At 38.6% G+C, this 17967-nt stretch overlaps 1 protein-coding gene across 3 annotated transcripts in view; it reads left to right on the top strand.

Moving 5' to 3' along the window:
- LOC126248554 (WD and tetratricopeptide repeats protein 1-like) overlaps positions 1–13800 on the top strand; it is a 208142-nt gene extending 194342 nt beyond the window's left edge. The window contains exon 15 of one of the 3 annotated variants that reach the window (XM_049949637.1): positions 13388–13800. In XM_049949637.1, the coding sequence (XP_049805594.1) occupies positions 13388–13423 (36 nt within the window). In that variant the 3' untranslated portion in view covers positions 13424–13800. Of the gene's footprint in view, positions 1–12646; positions 13292–13387 lie in introns of those variants that run through there. The other 2 variants (XM_049949635.1, XM_049949636.1) reach the window with 2 other exon arrangements.
- The last annotated feature ends 4167 nt before the right edge of the window (positions 13801–17967 follow it).

Genomic DNA, 17967 nt, shown 5'->3' with positions numbered 1-17967 from the left:
GGAAAAATTACAAATATGGCTAAGTACAGGGCTAACATGCGCAGCACAGTACTTTAATATTCTGCTAGTCATGCCATCATATCCATGAGAGTCCTTAGTCTTCAGTGATTTAATTATTGACTCAATCTCCACCTTGTCAGTATCACAGAGTATTATTTCAGACATTAATCTCGGAAACACATTTTCCAAGAGAGTTATATGATTCTCTATAGAAACTTAAGTTTTTATTTAATTCACCAGCAATGCTCTGAACATGATTGTTAAATACTGTATGATACTTCCATCACAACTGACTGTATGGTTTTAATTTTATCTTGTGAATTAGCTGTTCTGTTTGCATACCACATACTCTTTGCCTTCCTAATAACATTTTTAAACACCTTACAATACTGTTTGTAATGGGCTGCTGTAGCTTGATTGTGACTACTTCTAACATTTTGATATAATTCCCACTTTGTTCTACATGATATTCTTATCACACTAGTCAGCCACCCAGGCTGCCTTTTACTGCTAGTACCCCATTTTGAACGTTCTAATGGAAAGCAACTCTCAAAGATCATGAGGAATGTGTTAAGGAAAGCGTTATATTTGTCATCTACGTTATTGGCACTATAAATATCCTGCGACTCTTGTTCCTTCATAAGGTTTAAAAAACTCTCTATTGCCATTGGATTAGCTTTCCTACATAGTTTGTCATTATATGTGACATTTGTTTGAATAGAAAAGCCTTTTAGTGTTAAAATTTGTGCATCATGGTCTGAAAGGTCATTCACCCTTTAACTAACAGAATGCTCATCTAGTAGTGAGGAATGAATAAAAATATTGTCTATGGCTGTGCTACTGTTCCCTTGCACCCTGGTTGGAAAAAGCACAATCTACATGAGATCATATGAGTTTAGGAGGTCTGCTAACATCCTTGTTCTTGCACAGTCGTATACAAAATTAATATTGAAGTCACCACACACAACCAATTTCTGGTACTTCCTATAAAGTGAACCAAGAACCCTCTCTAGCTTGAACAGAAATGCTCTGAAGCAGAGTTAGGAGACCTATAAATGACAACAACAATTAGAAGTTTAGTTTCACTAAATTCAACAGCCCCTGCACAACATTCAAATATCTGTTCAGTGCAGTGCTGTGATACATCTACGGAGTCAAATGGAATACTGTTTTTTACGTACATGGCCACTCCCCCAGCCCGCAAGGAACTCCTTAAAAAAAGCCAGCTCTTTAAGCAGTCAGCTGACTCCAAAAGATAAAGCTGTGCTTCAAATTGTACATTGCTTAATAAAATAAGCTATTACAAAGATAGCAGACAGATTTTATCATTGGATCCATTTTTCTGTAATCCATATAAAATTGCGATTTTCATTTTGAACACTTATCTTTGCCCTTAAAATTATATGCATATTTCTGTTTGGTATATCATTAATTTAATGGCCTCAACAGTTGAATCAATAATGTCTCACTTGGGTAAGCTCTTTATCTGAGACCAGGGATCATTTAACAAAGCAGTTCAACTGTAATACTGTCTGAAATTGCCCAAATATACTGGGTAGAACAGAGAACCAACTTTTGGGCATGGCTACAATACTGCTCAATCGTTGCTATTGAGACAGATTTGGTGGTGTGGTTAGGACTAGGGACATATTAAAAACTGATAGAGTTCTCCATAATTTTTTTTTTTTAAAAAAAAGCATAGTGACCAGTGATAGTGAACCAGAATGATTGGTAATTCATTCCTTCAACATGACAATCTGCGGAACTAAGCCCCTTATTGTTATTAATGTGCAAACGAAAGCTGTAGGTGCTGTGGCCCAACACATGTGTTTTAAAGGAACAATTACATGACTTTAAATTCACATTAGTCTTCAATGAAACTTTTTCCTTGGTTTTGAATACATCTAGTATTAGCTTAATGTAGTATACCTGCAACTTCAAACAAACCTATATTACTTCTTTAGACATTTTTACCATGACGTCATGGGATGCTTCATGTGATTTTTCTTACACATGGTCTGTAATAAAGATATCTGTGTCCCATAACTTCACATCGTGTTTGACTTTCCGACAATACCTGCTGTTCTCTCTCTCTCTCTCTCTCTCTCTCTGCCTTGTCTAAACTTATTTGTTTCTTCACAAGGCACAGAAATATTTGTGCTCTCATTCCTACATAATTGTACCCATATTTTACAGTTTCACCTCTACTAATAACTTCTTCATTAAATTCAACTGCACCATGGATCAAATTCACTTTATATTCCACTCAGTCTATTTTTTCCCGGTATTTTCTCAGTCAGTCAGTCCCCAGTATAATATTAACATACAAATTAGGTATTACTAGAAAATCATGGTCTATTTGAATGATGCTCATTTCTCTTCTTGTATTGAACTGGATACATTCTATCATTTCACACATGTTCAGTATCTTGTATTCCCTGTGGTTTGCCTGTTGTGTCCATGTTCTGATGTTTCATTTCCCTTACTTCCCCACTGATTTTCAGGTGTGTTTTTCAATTTTATCATGCTTTTTGTGCTCTAGTAATCTTTCATTATTATTGCAGTCTCATTTGTCATGCTGCCCTTCTATAGGTACTTATCCAAAACACTTGGAATACCTTCTATGGGTAAAATTGAATCATTCCACTGCACGCTTGTCTTTCTCCACAGCTGCAGCTTTTAAATTTGCATCTTGCTTCTTTTTAACAGACTTCCTGTTTTAAGACCATATTAATACATTTTTCTCTGTATATACAAGGTGTACAATTTTGCTTCCGCCATTTTTTCCCAAAATTTGAGGCTTTAACGAAACAAATTGGTTACACATGTATCATTCTTCTTCATGAGATCGGAAATGTTGTTCAGCCAGGCCATGCGCCATTGATCTAAACTGGTGATAGTGAGAGGGAGCAATGTCTGGAGAATGTGTTGGGTGGGGTAGGACTTCCCATTTTAAAGTTTCCATGTATGTTTTGACCTCTTTTGCAACGTGGGGTCGAGCATTGTCATGCTGCAAAATCATTTTTTCGTGCCTCTCACTGTATTGCGGCCATTTCTATTTTAGTGCTATGCTCAAACACATTAATTGCATTCGATAATGAGCACCTGTGATTGTTTCACTTGGTTTTAAAACCTCATGGTACATGACGCTGAGCTGGTCGCACCAAATGCAGAGCATGATCTTGGAGCCATGAATATTTGGTTTGGCTGTCGACGTGGAAGCATGGTTAGGATATCCCCATGATTTTTTGCATTTAGGGTTACCATAATGAACCCATTTTTTGTTCCTGGTCACAATCCGAAGCAGAAATCCCTTCCATTTTTGCCTCTGAAGCAACTGATCTCAAACACACAAATGACGTTCAATGTCTCTTGGTTTCAGCTCACACAGGACCCAAGATCCTTCTTTCTGAATCATGCCCATAGCTTTGAGAGCATTCGAAGAGACTCAGCCGCTGTTTTCTTCGTACTGAAACAAAATAGTAACAGCTCCCACAAATGACGAGAATTAGGCTTGTAAACTGACATTTTCAATCAAGAACTACTTTATGGTGCATACACAAATCAACTAATGTTTGAATGAGGTTATGTTGACCAAGATCCTAGCTAACTGCCTGACGTCTGCGATCTGTTTCTTTCGACCACTACTTACCGTTATCACCACCTATTGGCAAACGGTGGAAGCAAAGTTGTACATCTGCAGGACTGCATGCATGTATTACAAAACAAAATATTCTTCCTTCACTTCATCATTTTCTTCCCCACAGTCATATCCATTGTTTCAAGTGAAGAGGATCTATTTTACACTCCCCAAAGTGCCTGCAACTTGTTGAGCAGATATTGTAACACTCTTTCTATTGATTTACATACAGCTATACACTTTGTATACATCATAAATTTGTTGTATTTACTCATGACTGCCAACTACTCATCCTAATCATTTATTATATCAGTTTCCCATCTAGTGGCTAGCGTTGCTGCCTCCAGATCATGGGGTACCGGGTTCGATTCCCTGCCGGGTTGGGGATTTTTCTCTGCCTGGGGACTGAGCGTTTGTGTTGTTCTCATCATTTCTTCTTCTTCAACTTATCATCATCATCATCATCATCATCATCATCATCATCCGTGACAGTAGCTAGATTGGAGTGTGTAAAAATTGGACTGTGTAAAAATTGGGACTTCATATGGGCACTGATGACCACACAGTTGAGGCCCCTGGCTAGATTGGATTGTGTAAAAATTGGACTGTGAAAAAATTGGGACTTCATATGGGCACTGATGACCGCACACTTGAGGCCTCCCCCTCCCAACCCAACTATCATCATCACCATCATCATCATCATCATTATCATCATCATGTTTCCCATACTTGATAATTGGTTAGAAATTACCTCGTAATTATTCTCCAGTACCGTGAAACAATGTCATTCTCCATAGGTGAGTGACGGGCACTGTTGACTGTCAGGTGGAGAACCCATGTTTGAAATCTGGTTCTGTTAGTGATTTTCCCTTGGTGGGAGGAGTGGAACAGGGTGCACTCAATCTTGTGATTCCAATTGAGGAGCTACTTGACCGAGTAGTAACTCACAAAAACTGACATCGGATGGGATAGTTGTGTGCTGACCCCATGTCCCTCCGTACTGCACCCAGTGATACCATTGGCTGAGAATGACGTGGTGGTCAGTCAGTACTGATGGGCCTGTCAGGACTTGTGGATGGAAATTACCTTTACTGTGAAATAATCATTGCTGAATGATACGAAGCCATCTCTTAACCTTAAGTCGTGAGAACTGTCTTGAAATATTTGAACATTCATGGATTTAGACCAGCTTTTAATATTAAGGCTTCAGTTCTTTGTTGCCAGTTGCAACGGAGGGTCATATTTTGCTTTCTTCCTCACAGTGTCATGCTACATATTAACAATTACAGTAGTGTGAAACGTATACCATGTGAAACACAATACACGGTTGGTATCAAAGTCTTTTGGTATTACATTCCAATGACAAGAGTTAGACGAATGTTCCTATGAGGATTTCTTATAGACTTGAGGTTATCATATGATGGGATGGAATTGTGGAAGATGATGGTAATGCAGAAATTTCCAGGTGTGGCAAGAGTTTATAACGCACTGAATTGTTGATAAAACTGTAAAGCCTAGCTGAAGTAGTAACAGTTACTAATAAACGGCATGGCAACCAAAAACAGTCACATGGGCTATGGAAACAAGTGAAATAAAACAATGGAAATTCCAGATCGAAATATCAAGTATATTAGAGAAAGAACGGATTGAAACTCGTTGTAAAGATGAAATGTTGAGTTGCAGATAGTCACAACAAAAAGACTGTTAGATATTAAGTTTTCAGCCAAAGCCACCACTGATCCAATAGTTCAATAAAAGCTCACCCGTCTTGTCATCTACTAGAACCTATAAACACTGAAGAGATATGTATTTCACAGAGTAATATCAGGGTCGTGGGGTTTGGAGGGGATCTGAGTGTCAGAGGGCGTAAGACCATTGCTTAGTATACCCGAAGATGTGTGTGGCAGTAAGTTGTTGAAGTATTATGTGCAAATGAAATTATCAGCTCTGATAGAAATCTGAAACCGAAACTTCAACTTAAAAGCTAACCGTGGTCTGTGATACTAACTGGTAGATGAATATCAGAAGGTGGCTTCAGTTATAAAGTAAGCTGTGGCTTAATACACTCCTGGAAATGGAAAAAAGAACACATTGACACCGGTGTGTCAGACCCACCATACTTGCTCCGGACACTGCGAGAGGGCTGTACAAGCAATGATCACATGCACGGCACAGCGGACACACCAGGAACCGCGGTGTTGGCCGTCGAATGGCGCAAGCTGCGCAGCATTTGTGCACCGCCGCGGTCAGTGTCAGCCAGTTTGCCGTGGCATACGGAGCTCCATCGCAGTCTTTAACACTGGTAGCATGCCGCGACAGCGTGGACGTGAACCGTATGTGCAGTTGACGGACTTTGAGCGAGGGCGTATAGTGGGCATGCGGGAGGCCAGGTGGACGTACCGCCGAATTGCTCAACACGTGGGGCGTGAGGTCTCCACAGTACATCGATGTTGTCGCCAGTGGTCGGCGGAAGGTGCACATGCCCGTCGACCTGGGACCGGACCGCAGCGACGCACGGATGCACGCCAAGACCGTAGGATCCTACGCAGTGCCGTAGGGGACTGCACCGCCACTTCCCAGCAAATTAGGGACACTGTTGCTCCTGGGGTATCGGCGAGGACCATTCGCAACCGTCTCCATGAAGCTGGGCTACGGTCCCGCACACCGTTAGGCCGTCTTCCGCTCACGCCCCGACATCGTGCAGCCCGCCTCCAGTGGTGTTGCGACAGGCGTGAATGGAGGGACAAATGGAGACGTGTCGTCTTCAGCGATGAGAGTCGCTTCTGCCTTGGTGCCAATGATGGTCGTATGCGTGTTTGGCGCCGTGCAGGTGAGCGCCACAATCAGGACTGCATACGACCGAGGCACACAGGGCCAACACCCGGCATCATGGTGTGGGGAGCGATCTCCTACACTGGCCGTACACCACTGATGATCGTCGAGGGGACACTGAATAGTGCACGGTACATCCAAACCGTCATCGAACCCATCGTTCTACCATTCCTAGACCGGCAAGGGAACTTACTGTTCCAACAGGACAATGCACGTCCGCATGTATCCCGTGCCACCCAACGTGCTCTAGAAGGTGTAAGTCAACTACCCTGGCCAGCAAGATCTCTGGATCTGTCCCCCATTGAGCATGTTTGGGACTGGATGAAGCGTCGTCTCACGCGGTCTGCACGTCCAGCACGAACGCTGGTCCAACTGAGGCGCCAGGTGGAAATGGCATGGCAAGCCGTTCCACAGGACTACATCCAGCATCTCTACGATCGTCTCCATGGGAGAATAGCAGCCTGCATTGCTGCGAAAGGTGGATATACACTGTACTAGTGCCGACATTGTGCATGCTCTGTTGCCTGTGTCTATGTGCCTGTGGTTCTGTCAGTGTGATCATGTGATGTATCTGACCCCAGAAATGTGTCAATAAAGTTTCCCCTTCCTGGGACAATGAATTCACGGTGTTCTTATTTCAATTTCCAGGAGTGTATTTAATGGTGCAGACTATCATATTTTGTTAAACATGGTGAAGTTTTTACTATGTTTGAATGAATTAGTTTTAGCATTTATGATGCCAAAATATTTTATGTTACAAGAGGGGAAAAGAAACCAAAACAGTAGGCTGGTAAAGTTTAGCTTGATTGTATGAGCACATACTTAGCTAGCAGTTGTGCCTGCCTGATACTTTGTTATACATCGCTAGTTCAGAGTTAATGTATCCTGAGAACTAAACTAGTGTATTGTGTTTTACAAGAAATTATACCTACCTCGCATCACAAGTAGAGAGTTATTTTGATTGATTTGGTTGATTTTTTTTATTGGTCCACTTATATCATACAGCACAAATTGTACAATTGATATTGGACAGACCAAAGAAAAGTTGATGCAGTACATAATCTTAACAAATAATAGCAAATTAAAGTTAGGTACATATTCCTACAATTTAATTTTTAGGTAACTTGTTTTGTTACATATTCAGGAATTCTTTTACAGAATAGAAACAGTGCTTTCTTAGAAATCCCTTTTGTTCAATTTTAAATTCTGGATACGTAGCAAGTTTTACTTTCTCCGGTATCTTATTGTGTAGTATTACACCAGTGTTAATTATGCTCCTCTGATACACTGCAGTTCTGTGATATTTTTGATGAATATTTGATTTCCCTCTGGTACAATAGTTGGGTACATTTTTGTTTTGTAGTAGTTTCCCTGTTTTCAAGAGGTAGTCCCTAGTGAACAGGATAGTTCCATAAATGAGCAAGCTTGGAACATTCAGAACACCAATCTCAGTAAAATGAGATTTACAGGACTCCATCTATTAAGGCCACAAATTGTTCTTAGAGCTTTGTGTTGAGTGTCCCCAGAAAATGATCCTGTTTACATAGTGTAAGTTTTAATTGCACATTTGTTCTTTCTGCAATGAGTATAGGGGAAATTTACATTGAAATTACCACTGACTGTAATTGTTTCTGTCTTTGACATTAATATACATTTTTCTTACTGTTTTTCTTCAATCGTGTCTTCATGATGTTTACATATTTGACATCATTATTTCCATATGTAGATTTGTAGGCTATTGGACTGAAAACATTTACAGCTAGCTCACGCATCTGTAATGATGAAAGAAGTTCAGAAAAGGCACCCAACATGATAAAGATTAATATGAATAATGTGCACCACACTTACAGAATTCACCAATGTTGACTTGGTCCACTGGGCATTTTTTTGCTGCCAAATAGTGAACGTTTAAGGGATGTGGTCACTGCTGAATGCATTTTGGTATAGAGAAAATAGGCTTCTGAGATATTGGCACGTCAGTGTCACAAGTGCTCTTTTACTACAATCTCGGAACATAACAATGGACCATCACATCATCAGAGTGTGGAGATCTGGACTCGACCACTCCAGTTGTGAGGAAAGTACAGAGCTGTAGAAACACTCAACATCAAGGTGTTCTTTTTGCTGCATCCCAGTTGTATTAGGTGTACATAAGCTTTCTTGGACACACTCTTTTCTTCCTAGCATCTGGGGATACAAAAAGCTGCTAAAATTTTTACCAAGTATGGTGAATTTGCACGGAGTATTAAGAACCAACCAACAGAAATAGTTCGTTTTTGTAGTCCTGAGAAAACAACTCCGAAAATCAATGCCTTACTAGCAAATATATGTTTCTTATTGTTGAATTTGAAGGTGGACTATTTTCATAAGCTGTCACTCTGTATTCGGAAAAATTCTGAGGTAAACCTGGTACATTGTATCCAGCCAGAAGAGTACAAGGCAGGATCCTCATTTTAGGAACAACTACTTTCCAACAGACCACCTAGCTCCACACCTGAACATTCAAATAAGAAGTATCTTAAAGTGTTTGATTTTTAGATGAAATTATGTTAAAAATAAAATGAAAACTGTGGGCAGCGAGTTGATAAAGTGAGCATTGTTCTTTCTGATGTTTAGAACACTAGGACCTCAGAACCCATTGCTGTTCTTCATGCATCTCAAAGTAAGATGCTATGTACTAAACACAGTGTGTGATTGGTCCAAGATCACTAGTGAGGAGTGAATATGTCTAGACCCAGCAATAAGACATAACTCGGGCAAAGGTGTATTTTGAGGTATGACTGTGAACATACCATTGTCGTTGTTTGAGTGCTGATTACTAAGGAGGACAGATGGAACTGGCTTAAACTATGATATTTCAGTTGGCCCCATGGGAAGTGGATCTAAGATATTTTGCAGCTTGAGACACAGCACCTGGTCACATTAAGATCCCTTACACAGTGTTATGGTACTTGACAGTTTGCTCTAAACAACACTCTCCTTCCACTTTTCAAGTTGTTGCTGTTCATCTAATGTTGGCTTCACTCGGAGTTTATTGAAATCCTTGGAGTAAATTGTGAATAGTTGTGTATGTTCTCATTTCTTGAGAGCTTCTTAGTCACTTTCGGTGTAGGTTAAGAAGATACCATTCTGTCATTAATAACTGGACTCTTGTTATACACAAGATTATCTTATGCTGATATCACCTTATAAGAATCTCTTCCAGTTTTGATAAGGTTTAAATTCTACTAGGAAGGAAGGAAACAAGAAAAACGAGTAGAATGTAACATCTCTGCAGTAATGCAGTCCTCACAGGCATATTAAATTTTTATTTGTTCAGGGACAACGAAAGTAACCAGTCTTTTTGAAGAAACGAATATGACATTCATGTGAAGTGATTTAGAAATGCCAAATACAACAGACTCACATCAACAAAAGTCTTACATATCTCTTTATTTCGAATTTCAAGGCACAGAAAACAAAAATTTGCACTGAGGCATCTGTATATATTTGTCTGCAATGTCTGGAGATCAATAAATTAAAAAAAAAAAAAACAACGTAAACAATGATGTAGCAAAAAAAAAAAAAATCATCATCTTTTTTTTTTTTTCACAGTACTCCCGAGCAACATCTGTACATGGTAGAGTGTGCCACTGCACAGATATAGGCTTGACTCTGTCATGGCATACCATCAGTGAGATGGAACTGGTATAAATTGTGATACATTCAATTGGCCCGTCTTAGATGTGGGAAATGAATTTGACACTGTTTGCAGCTTGAGACAAAACACTGGATCATATTCAGATCCATTACACAATGTCCAAATTGTCCCTATCTTCAATGGTGATTCAGTGTAAGTCATGCAGAGTTCATGATCATTGTCAACCCTTAAAAATAATTTGTTTCAATGAGTCCCACACAGGTTCGTTTAATCTCATGTTCGGGGAATAGGTAGGCTACTCCAATCTGTTGATTCTTGCATGCTGACAGGTCATGTTCATGAAAACAAGCATGATGAGCACACAAGTTATCAACTGTCAAGATGAAATTTTCACCCAAGTGTTGGTTGCAGAACCTTGTTCCTGTACTGTAAAGCTGAGGAATTGCCCTCAAACATGAGAGATATGGTACAGTGGCCCCATTTAATGCTATCCTAGAACATCACTCCACTACCACCTTGTTGCACATGTGATATACAGTATTGCTGGTGTTCAATCTACCAGGTTGCCTTCAAACATATTGTCAGTGTACACACACATCATAATTTACCCTATAAACATCACCCAGTTGTGGTGTGCGATGTGTGCCCGCCATGGTCTTTGGGAATGGAGATTCTCATCATGCATTTGTTTCCTAATAGTTTGATGTGATACATGACATCCTGTAGCCTCTCTGAATGCCAAATTCAGTTCTAGAGCACTCAGCCTGCAGTTCCGCTGACTTAAAAGTTGTAGATATCAGTCATCCCATGCACCTGTCAAATGTGGAACTGATTTTGTGACTGCACCATGTCAAGAAAATTCCCTGGTTAACAATCATTCTGCCCATAATGTGAAGAAGTTGACCTGATGATCGATTGTCCTTCATGATGTGGTGGATGTTCACTCCACTGTTCCGCAGACATCTTTAATACGTCCCTTCTGGTGCTTTACTTTCAACTGAAATGCTCCAATTAATTTTAATTTGGCATTTTACTTGTAGATGATGCTTATGGTAACACTGTGTGTGTGTGTGTGTGTTTTTTTTTTTTTTTTTTTTTTTTTTTTTTACAAACAGTGTCAGGGGTGGCCTTCCTATTGGTACAGGAACAGGTAAAATAGCAACACACCTGAACAGTGTATTGGGGTGATGAAACACTTTTGTTAATGTGTGTATATGAGGACAGTTAGTCTGAGATTTGAGGCCTGTGTATTACAGTGAGGTGCCAGTCTCTCAACTGTTGCACCCATCACTTAGTAATTGTATTTGGAGGCACATCTTTTGAGAAGGCCATGGGTGTCACCCCCCCCCCCCCCCCCCAAAGCACTTCTTTCAGGCTTTGCACAATTTCCCTCTTCCCACTGTCAGTTTACTATCTTCGCACAAACTGAACAATACTGTGTACATTAATAAGGAACTATTTGTCATAGTGTATTAGTACCTGATTTCTTTAATCTTTGTTACAAATTTATTCATAATCAATGAACTCAGTATCAGTGGCCAAGCAGCTTACTGTAGGTGTGTTCTTGTACTTTGTCAGAAAATGTCATGTGGAAGGTCTGACACAAAATAAACTAGACTGATGATGTAAATTTGTGTACTTACCAAATACATTCAGGTAGTAGTAGTTGTGATCAAAACGGGACCGATTTAAATTGACAGCTCTCTGCATTAATTCCTTTCACTGCTCAAAATATTTCTACATGAAATTTTCCATTATGCTGTTGAGGAACACTCTTTCACTCTCAGATGGAGTGCAAGAACACATCTGTTGTAAACTACTCATCTGCTACCATTGAGAAAATTTTTATGAAACTTGTCACAGAGATAGGCTAAACCCAAGATCAACAAATAGTCACACACAAATACTCCATGGCAAATAGTTTCTTGTTAGCAAGAGCAGTCTCATTTCTCTTGTGCCAGTATACTGCATTTTGTGTCATTGATGTCTTGTTGAGCTATTTTGAGCATGGGAGCAATCTCCTCAAGGTAGTCTTCAACATGTGATGTGTTCATAATTTCCACGGAGAATTAATCTCTGTGGGAAGAGTTGTGAATATTTTTTATTGCAATAGTGGTGTTTCAGTTAGCTGATATATGGGAGACTTGACAAGTGACCAGACAAAACTGGTTTCAAATTTTTGAGTGATTCAGTTCTGTGTATTTTTCGTAATGCATGTGTTTTTAATATTCTGCTACTTAGAAAAATGGCAGTTGCTCTGAATTTAAAGTGGTAATAATAGTAATAATTTTTTGAAGTATCTGCCTCCTTGATTTCATAAAAATCTAAAAGTTGCATTTTTGCCACACCTTAGACTACTGAAAGCACAGTCCCACAAAACTACAAATTTTTAAGGTGGATCAGCCAACGAGCATGGGAAGTAAAGATAAATAGACATAATTAGTCCTGCAGTGTGAAGCTGTTGCGTACTAACATATGGTTTTTTTTTTCAGCAAAATACTGTAGCTAAATTTCTTATATTTCATCTTTTACAGGATGGTTCCAAAAATGATAGAGAGGTGTTAAACCTATATGATGCTGCATCTGCAAACCAAAAACGAATGAATGCAGATCCATTTGAAGTAATGCTTATAAATATGGGTTATCGTATCCAGGCGATGCGGGGTGGAAATTCAGAGTCTAGTAATGAGGGAGATCATCCCACAATTAATTGCCGGCCAAGTTAACAGTAGTAGATTGCATGTGGCAGTGTAATGATTGAATGTTCCCTCAAACCAAAGTATTAGTTGTTGGGAACTGTTGGAAAAGCTGAACTTATACTAAACTGATAGAATTGTATTATACATTATGCACATATTTTTAATATTTGTGAGATATTTAATTGCACGAATAGTGTAATGATATAAAGTGTGTATTTGTATAGACTTTCGAGAGTCTACATTTTGCATTGTGGCATTTATGCTTGAGAATATTTTGAAGAGGTATCATGAGTGTTCGTATCTACATAAAAATATTTATTAAAAATGTTTGAGAAGTGAACAAGCAATTTCTTTTAATATTTTTGTGTGCTTGATGTAAAGTTGTCTGAAATTTAGAAATTTCATTGAAATTATGTTAGCACAAACCCTGTAGATATGTATATGTTGTTGTTTCATTAAAGGTAATTGATACTTCATGAATGACAGAGAGAGCATCAGGAGTTCCTGTTTTCTAGCCATCTCTTGCATATGATAGATCATAATTTCATAAAAAAAATCATTTTCTCCCCAATGCAGCTGGCGGAAAACCTGTTGTGGAAATTAATGATTTAATTCACCTACAAGAAGCAAAGGAGTTGGTGAAGTTATAACCAAGACAGATCGATGCAGTGAGGATTACAGTATTATTTGCAGTTATACAGAATGGGTAATTTTGGATTTGGGGTCACAAACGCATACAAGGAACATGGAAAAATTTTAAACTGCCTTAAAAATTCTTGGCCATAAACATATCAGGTAAATTTAATAAGTTGTTACTAGGTCTTTACCAGATCTTGTCAATTACTAGGTGCAAAATACCTTTATGTGTAACTGTACTCTTGGAGACTGAACATGTATGTGATGTTTTTATTTATTATTTGTGTATATGTTTTTTCTGTTTGCTGAGGAAAACATGTAAGAATACTGATCAAAATATGTTGTCCTTGAATTCTCTACTTACTGTTTCTATTATTTTGTGTTGTCATTGTCATCAGCACCCAAAAACAGGTGTCAGGTATAATTTTGATACACTGTGTTTTATTATGTTGTGTAAATTATGTTACATACACCCAGTTATGTTATACGCATCCAGTGCGAGGAGATCTTCATGTACGTGTAACATATCAGTAAAAAAATATATAGTACACATTTACAAAACACTACATGATAATATTTCCACAGATAATACATGAGGTGGTCCTGCAGGATGATTAAAAAACTTGGACATAATTTAAAAATCATACCACAAACATTTGAATGTGTAAATAAGACAGATGTTAGGCTATTGTAGCCAAGCATTGATGAAACAAAAACGGTTAAAAGTATTACTTATACATATTGCATTACTGCACTGAAACAATGTCGAAGAAGCCAAGTATTTCATAGTATTCTTGTTATGTGATCCAGTTAATAATTTGTCAACAAAAATAATCAATTTTTGAGAATATATCATTATTGGATAGATCAAACAATCTACTCACCTAGCTGCAGCAGAAGAAAACTCATATAAAGGTTAAAGAAACATGCAAGCTTGAGCCACTGGCTGCTTCTTCTGACAGAAGGGTTGAAGGGGGAGGATGAGTGATGAAGTAAAAGGACTGATAAGGCTTAGGAAATTAGGAGAGTTCAGAAAAGTCACCCAGAACCCCAGGTCATCAGAGACTTGCCACATGGTAAGTCTCCCCTAAGACTATGTTCTGGGTGATTTTTCCAAAGTATATTCATTGTGAGGTTAAATATCACTTTTTATATGTTTGCTTTCAAACAAAAATATTTTGGTGAAGGATTCTACATCTGCATACATACCATATTTACTCGAATCTAAGCCGCACTCGAATCTAAGCCGCACCTGAAAAATGAGACTCGAAATCAAGGGGAAAATAAAATTCCCGAATCTAAGCCGCACCTGAAATTCGAGACTCGAAATTCAAGGAGAGAGAAAAGTTTTAGGCCGCACCTCCAAATCGAAACGAAGTTGGTCCATTGCAATATGAGACACAATTTAGGTTGAATGAATGACAATACAGCTACAGTAGTGTGGTTTGAATCGTAAGCTTAGCAGTTAAGCTTTACCAGGTAGCTATTGATATTCGTCAGGCGCTCAGTCCGTATTTATACGGGTACCCTTCCTTTTTACGTGCTTCGTCTGGTTTGAATTGATTGCTTATTTTTCTTTGATCCGATAAGTGCCATTCTCTTTGTTATAGGTGTTTATGTCACTCTAAGCTGAAAATGCATTAATGTACTGTGTCATGCATTGTTTGTCGCATTCTGATAATGAGTGTTTATGGCCTGTCACCGCTCGCGGCATGGCTTGCTTTTGTGCACGCTACCACCTCTTACAATTAAAAAAAAAAAGGCAAGAGACTGCTATTTGTTGTTACTTACACTGCTGCTTTCTTTGATAATGATCAACAAGAACCAAATAATTGACTGCGTATGATAGAAGATGTTCTGAACGAGAATTTAGGGAAAATTTTTCTCCATTTGAAAATTTTTCTCCATTTGAAAATTTTTGCACATGCCTCTTCAGTACATTACATTCTGCACAGAAATTAGTCATCTTGTATTTAAAAATCTAGTCAATTGCCGTGGTTCATTTCTGACTGTATCACTATTAGGCATAAGAAAAACACGTATATATACATGACATGATATGTATATTCTTCAGCGTTTGCTGTTGTCTCACTCTAGTTTTGTAGTTTATTAGGCAGACAGGATTTAAATGAGATAGCAGCAAACCCGAAAGAATACATGGCAAAATGTTAATATTTGTATTATTCTTATGGTGCAAAGAATACTTGCATGTGATTCACAATTCATAAAAGTTCCTATTAGCAACCATCTCTTCTCACAGGTAGGAAAAAATTCAGAACGAAGAGTTGGCCATACTGACGAACATCCAAAACAGTCTAGCCAGTCGGATTTTCGTAGTACATTGAAATGCTGCTACATTCGAAGATGAACAATACGGAATTTGTATTTACTTCATTGGATAATGTATGAAAATGCAGTGGTCGAAACTCGGGGCGGAGAAAAAAAGCTTATCTTCCACCTTTTTTTAAAATTTATTTACTGATGCAGAGGATTTGGCGCCAGTATTTATCTTTGTGCCTACAAAGCATGCCTGTATAGCGCTACATATATTCGATGGCAGAAGTTAGTGTAACGGCACCTACCAACATTTTTCAGAACTTCCACTTACTTTGCACTTGATTCTAAGCCGCAGGCGGTTTTTTGGATTACAAAAACCGGAAAAAAAGTGCGACTTAGATTCGAGTAAATACGGTATCCCGCAAGCCGCCATACAGTACATGGTGGAGTGTACCATGTATCAGTGCTGTTCATTCCATTTCTTGTTCCTCTTGTAAATGGAACAATGGAAAAACCCACTCTGTATATGCTTCCATATGGGCCCTGGTTTCTTATATCTCGACTCTATGGTCCTTAAACAGGATGTATGTCGATGGTGGTAGGATTTATCTCCACTGTGTCACAAATGCTGGTTCTCTAAACTTCCTCATGAAAAGAACTTACTCTTCCCTCCTGAGATTCCCATTTGAGTTTAAGGAATATTTTTTAAATGCTTGCATGTTGATTGAAGCTATTGGTAACAAATCTAGCTGAATACGTATAAATTGCTTTGATATCATCTTTTAATTTGACCTATTGGTGATCCCAAACACTTGAGAATGTGTCACAGAAGTGCTCTGTTCTCTGCCTCCTTTATAGATGTGTTATACATTAGTAGAATTCTCCCTGTAGACTGAAATCAACATCTGTCTTCCCTACAACATACATTACATACTCATTCCATTTCGTGTCACTTTGCAGTGTTATGCCTAAATATTTAATTGATATGACAGTGTCAAGCAAGTGTACCAGTAATATTTTATTTAAACATTATGAGATTAATTCTACTTTAAGCAAACATAATTTTCTTCCCCGCCGGCCAGAGTGGCCAAGCGGTTCTAGGCGCTACAGTTTGGAACCGCGTGACCACTGTGGTCTCAGGCTCGAATCCTGCCTCGGTGCACCTAAGGAGGCTAGTTTGGTTTAAGTAGTTCTATGTTCTAGGGGACTGATGCCCTCAGTCGTTAAGTCCCATAGTGCTCAGAGCCATTTGAACAATTTGAATTTTCTCCCCCCCCCCCTCCTCCCCCCCTCTCCTCATCCATATATGTTTCGGTGGAGTTTCACCATTTTCAGTGGGTTGATTATATTGTTGCTAATGTAGCCATTGGTCATCTGAAGTACAACTGATATTTTGATACTGTTTGTCATCTGCAGTTTTTGAAATTTTTTGGATTCCAGGTTGTCATGTTTTATAAACAGTGACAATGTGTTCATTTATGATTACAGTTCCATGGGGGACCATGTGAGAACTGTTTATGAAATTTTTCGTATGCAGTAATACAGTGTGTGTTTAATGAGTACAGTTTCATAGAATCATAACAGCATGAAACAACAAAAATTGCAAATTACAGACTATACCAAAATGTCAGCTGTGCAGCAAATGAGGAGACACCTATATGAGCAACAATATGTCCCATTAATAAAATACAATAAAATTGCTGAAGACAGTGAAACTTCATCAAAACAAATGTGGTTGAAAAATAAGAAAAATTGTGTTTGCTCATGGGAGAATCCTTCTTCAAAACAAATTTAAAAAGTAAGAAGCATAAAGCTATGCTGTAGTTGTGAACATAGTGGCATTTTGTTTCTGTAGCTGCTGTTCGTGTTTGCTTTTTTATAGAGAAGAGAAAACTGGAAAGGAAATGACATAAAATGACCTTTAGCTATTAAAAAACTGACAAGGGGATGACATGTGGTGGGGGATGTGCATCAGAGAACAGACTGAGTAGTGTTGTTGTTTTAAGGTACCAGTTATCTGATTGTAGTGCACATTGGTGGACCTATGTTCAGAAAAGTTATCCCTGAAAATTGGATAAGTTTGCCATCCATTAAAGCAGGTTTGATCCTTGAAATATTATTATCGCCCAGCACATAAGGTCCAAATTTGCACTGTGAGATGGGGGATTGATATTGGTTAAAAGTGAGTTTTTCTTTTTTATTCTTGCTTTACTTTCTGTTTTGATAACAGGTAATAATCACCT

This window comes from Schistocerca nitens, chromosome 3 (genome assembly GCF_023898315.1).
Source record: "Schistocerca nitens isolate TAMUIC-IGC-003100 chromosome 3, iqSchNite1.1, whole genome shotgun sequence".
Classification (NCBI taxonomy): domain Eukaryota; kingdom Metazoa; phylum Arthropoda; class Insecta; order Orthoptera; family Acrididae; genus Schistocerca; species Schistocerca nitens.
The sequence above is the reverse complement of the archived record's forward strand: the minus strand, read 5'-3'. Positions and strand labels throughout refer to the sequence as shown.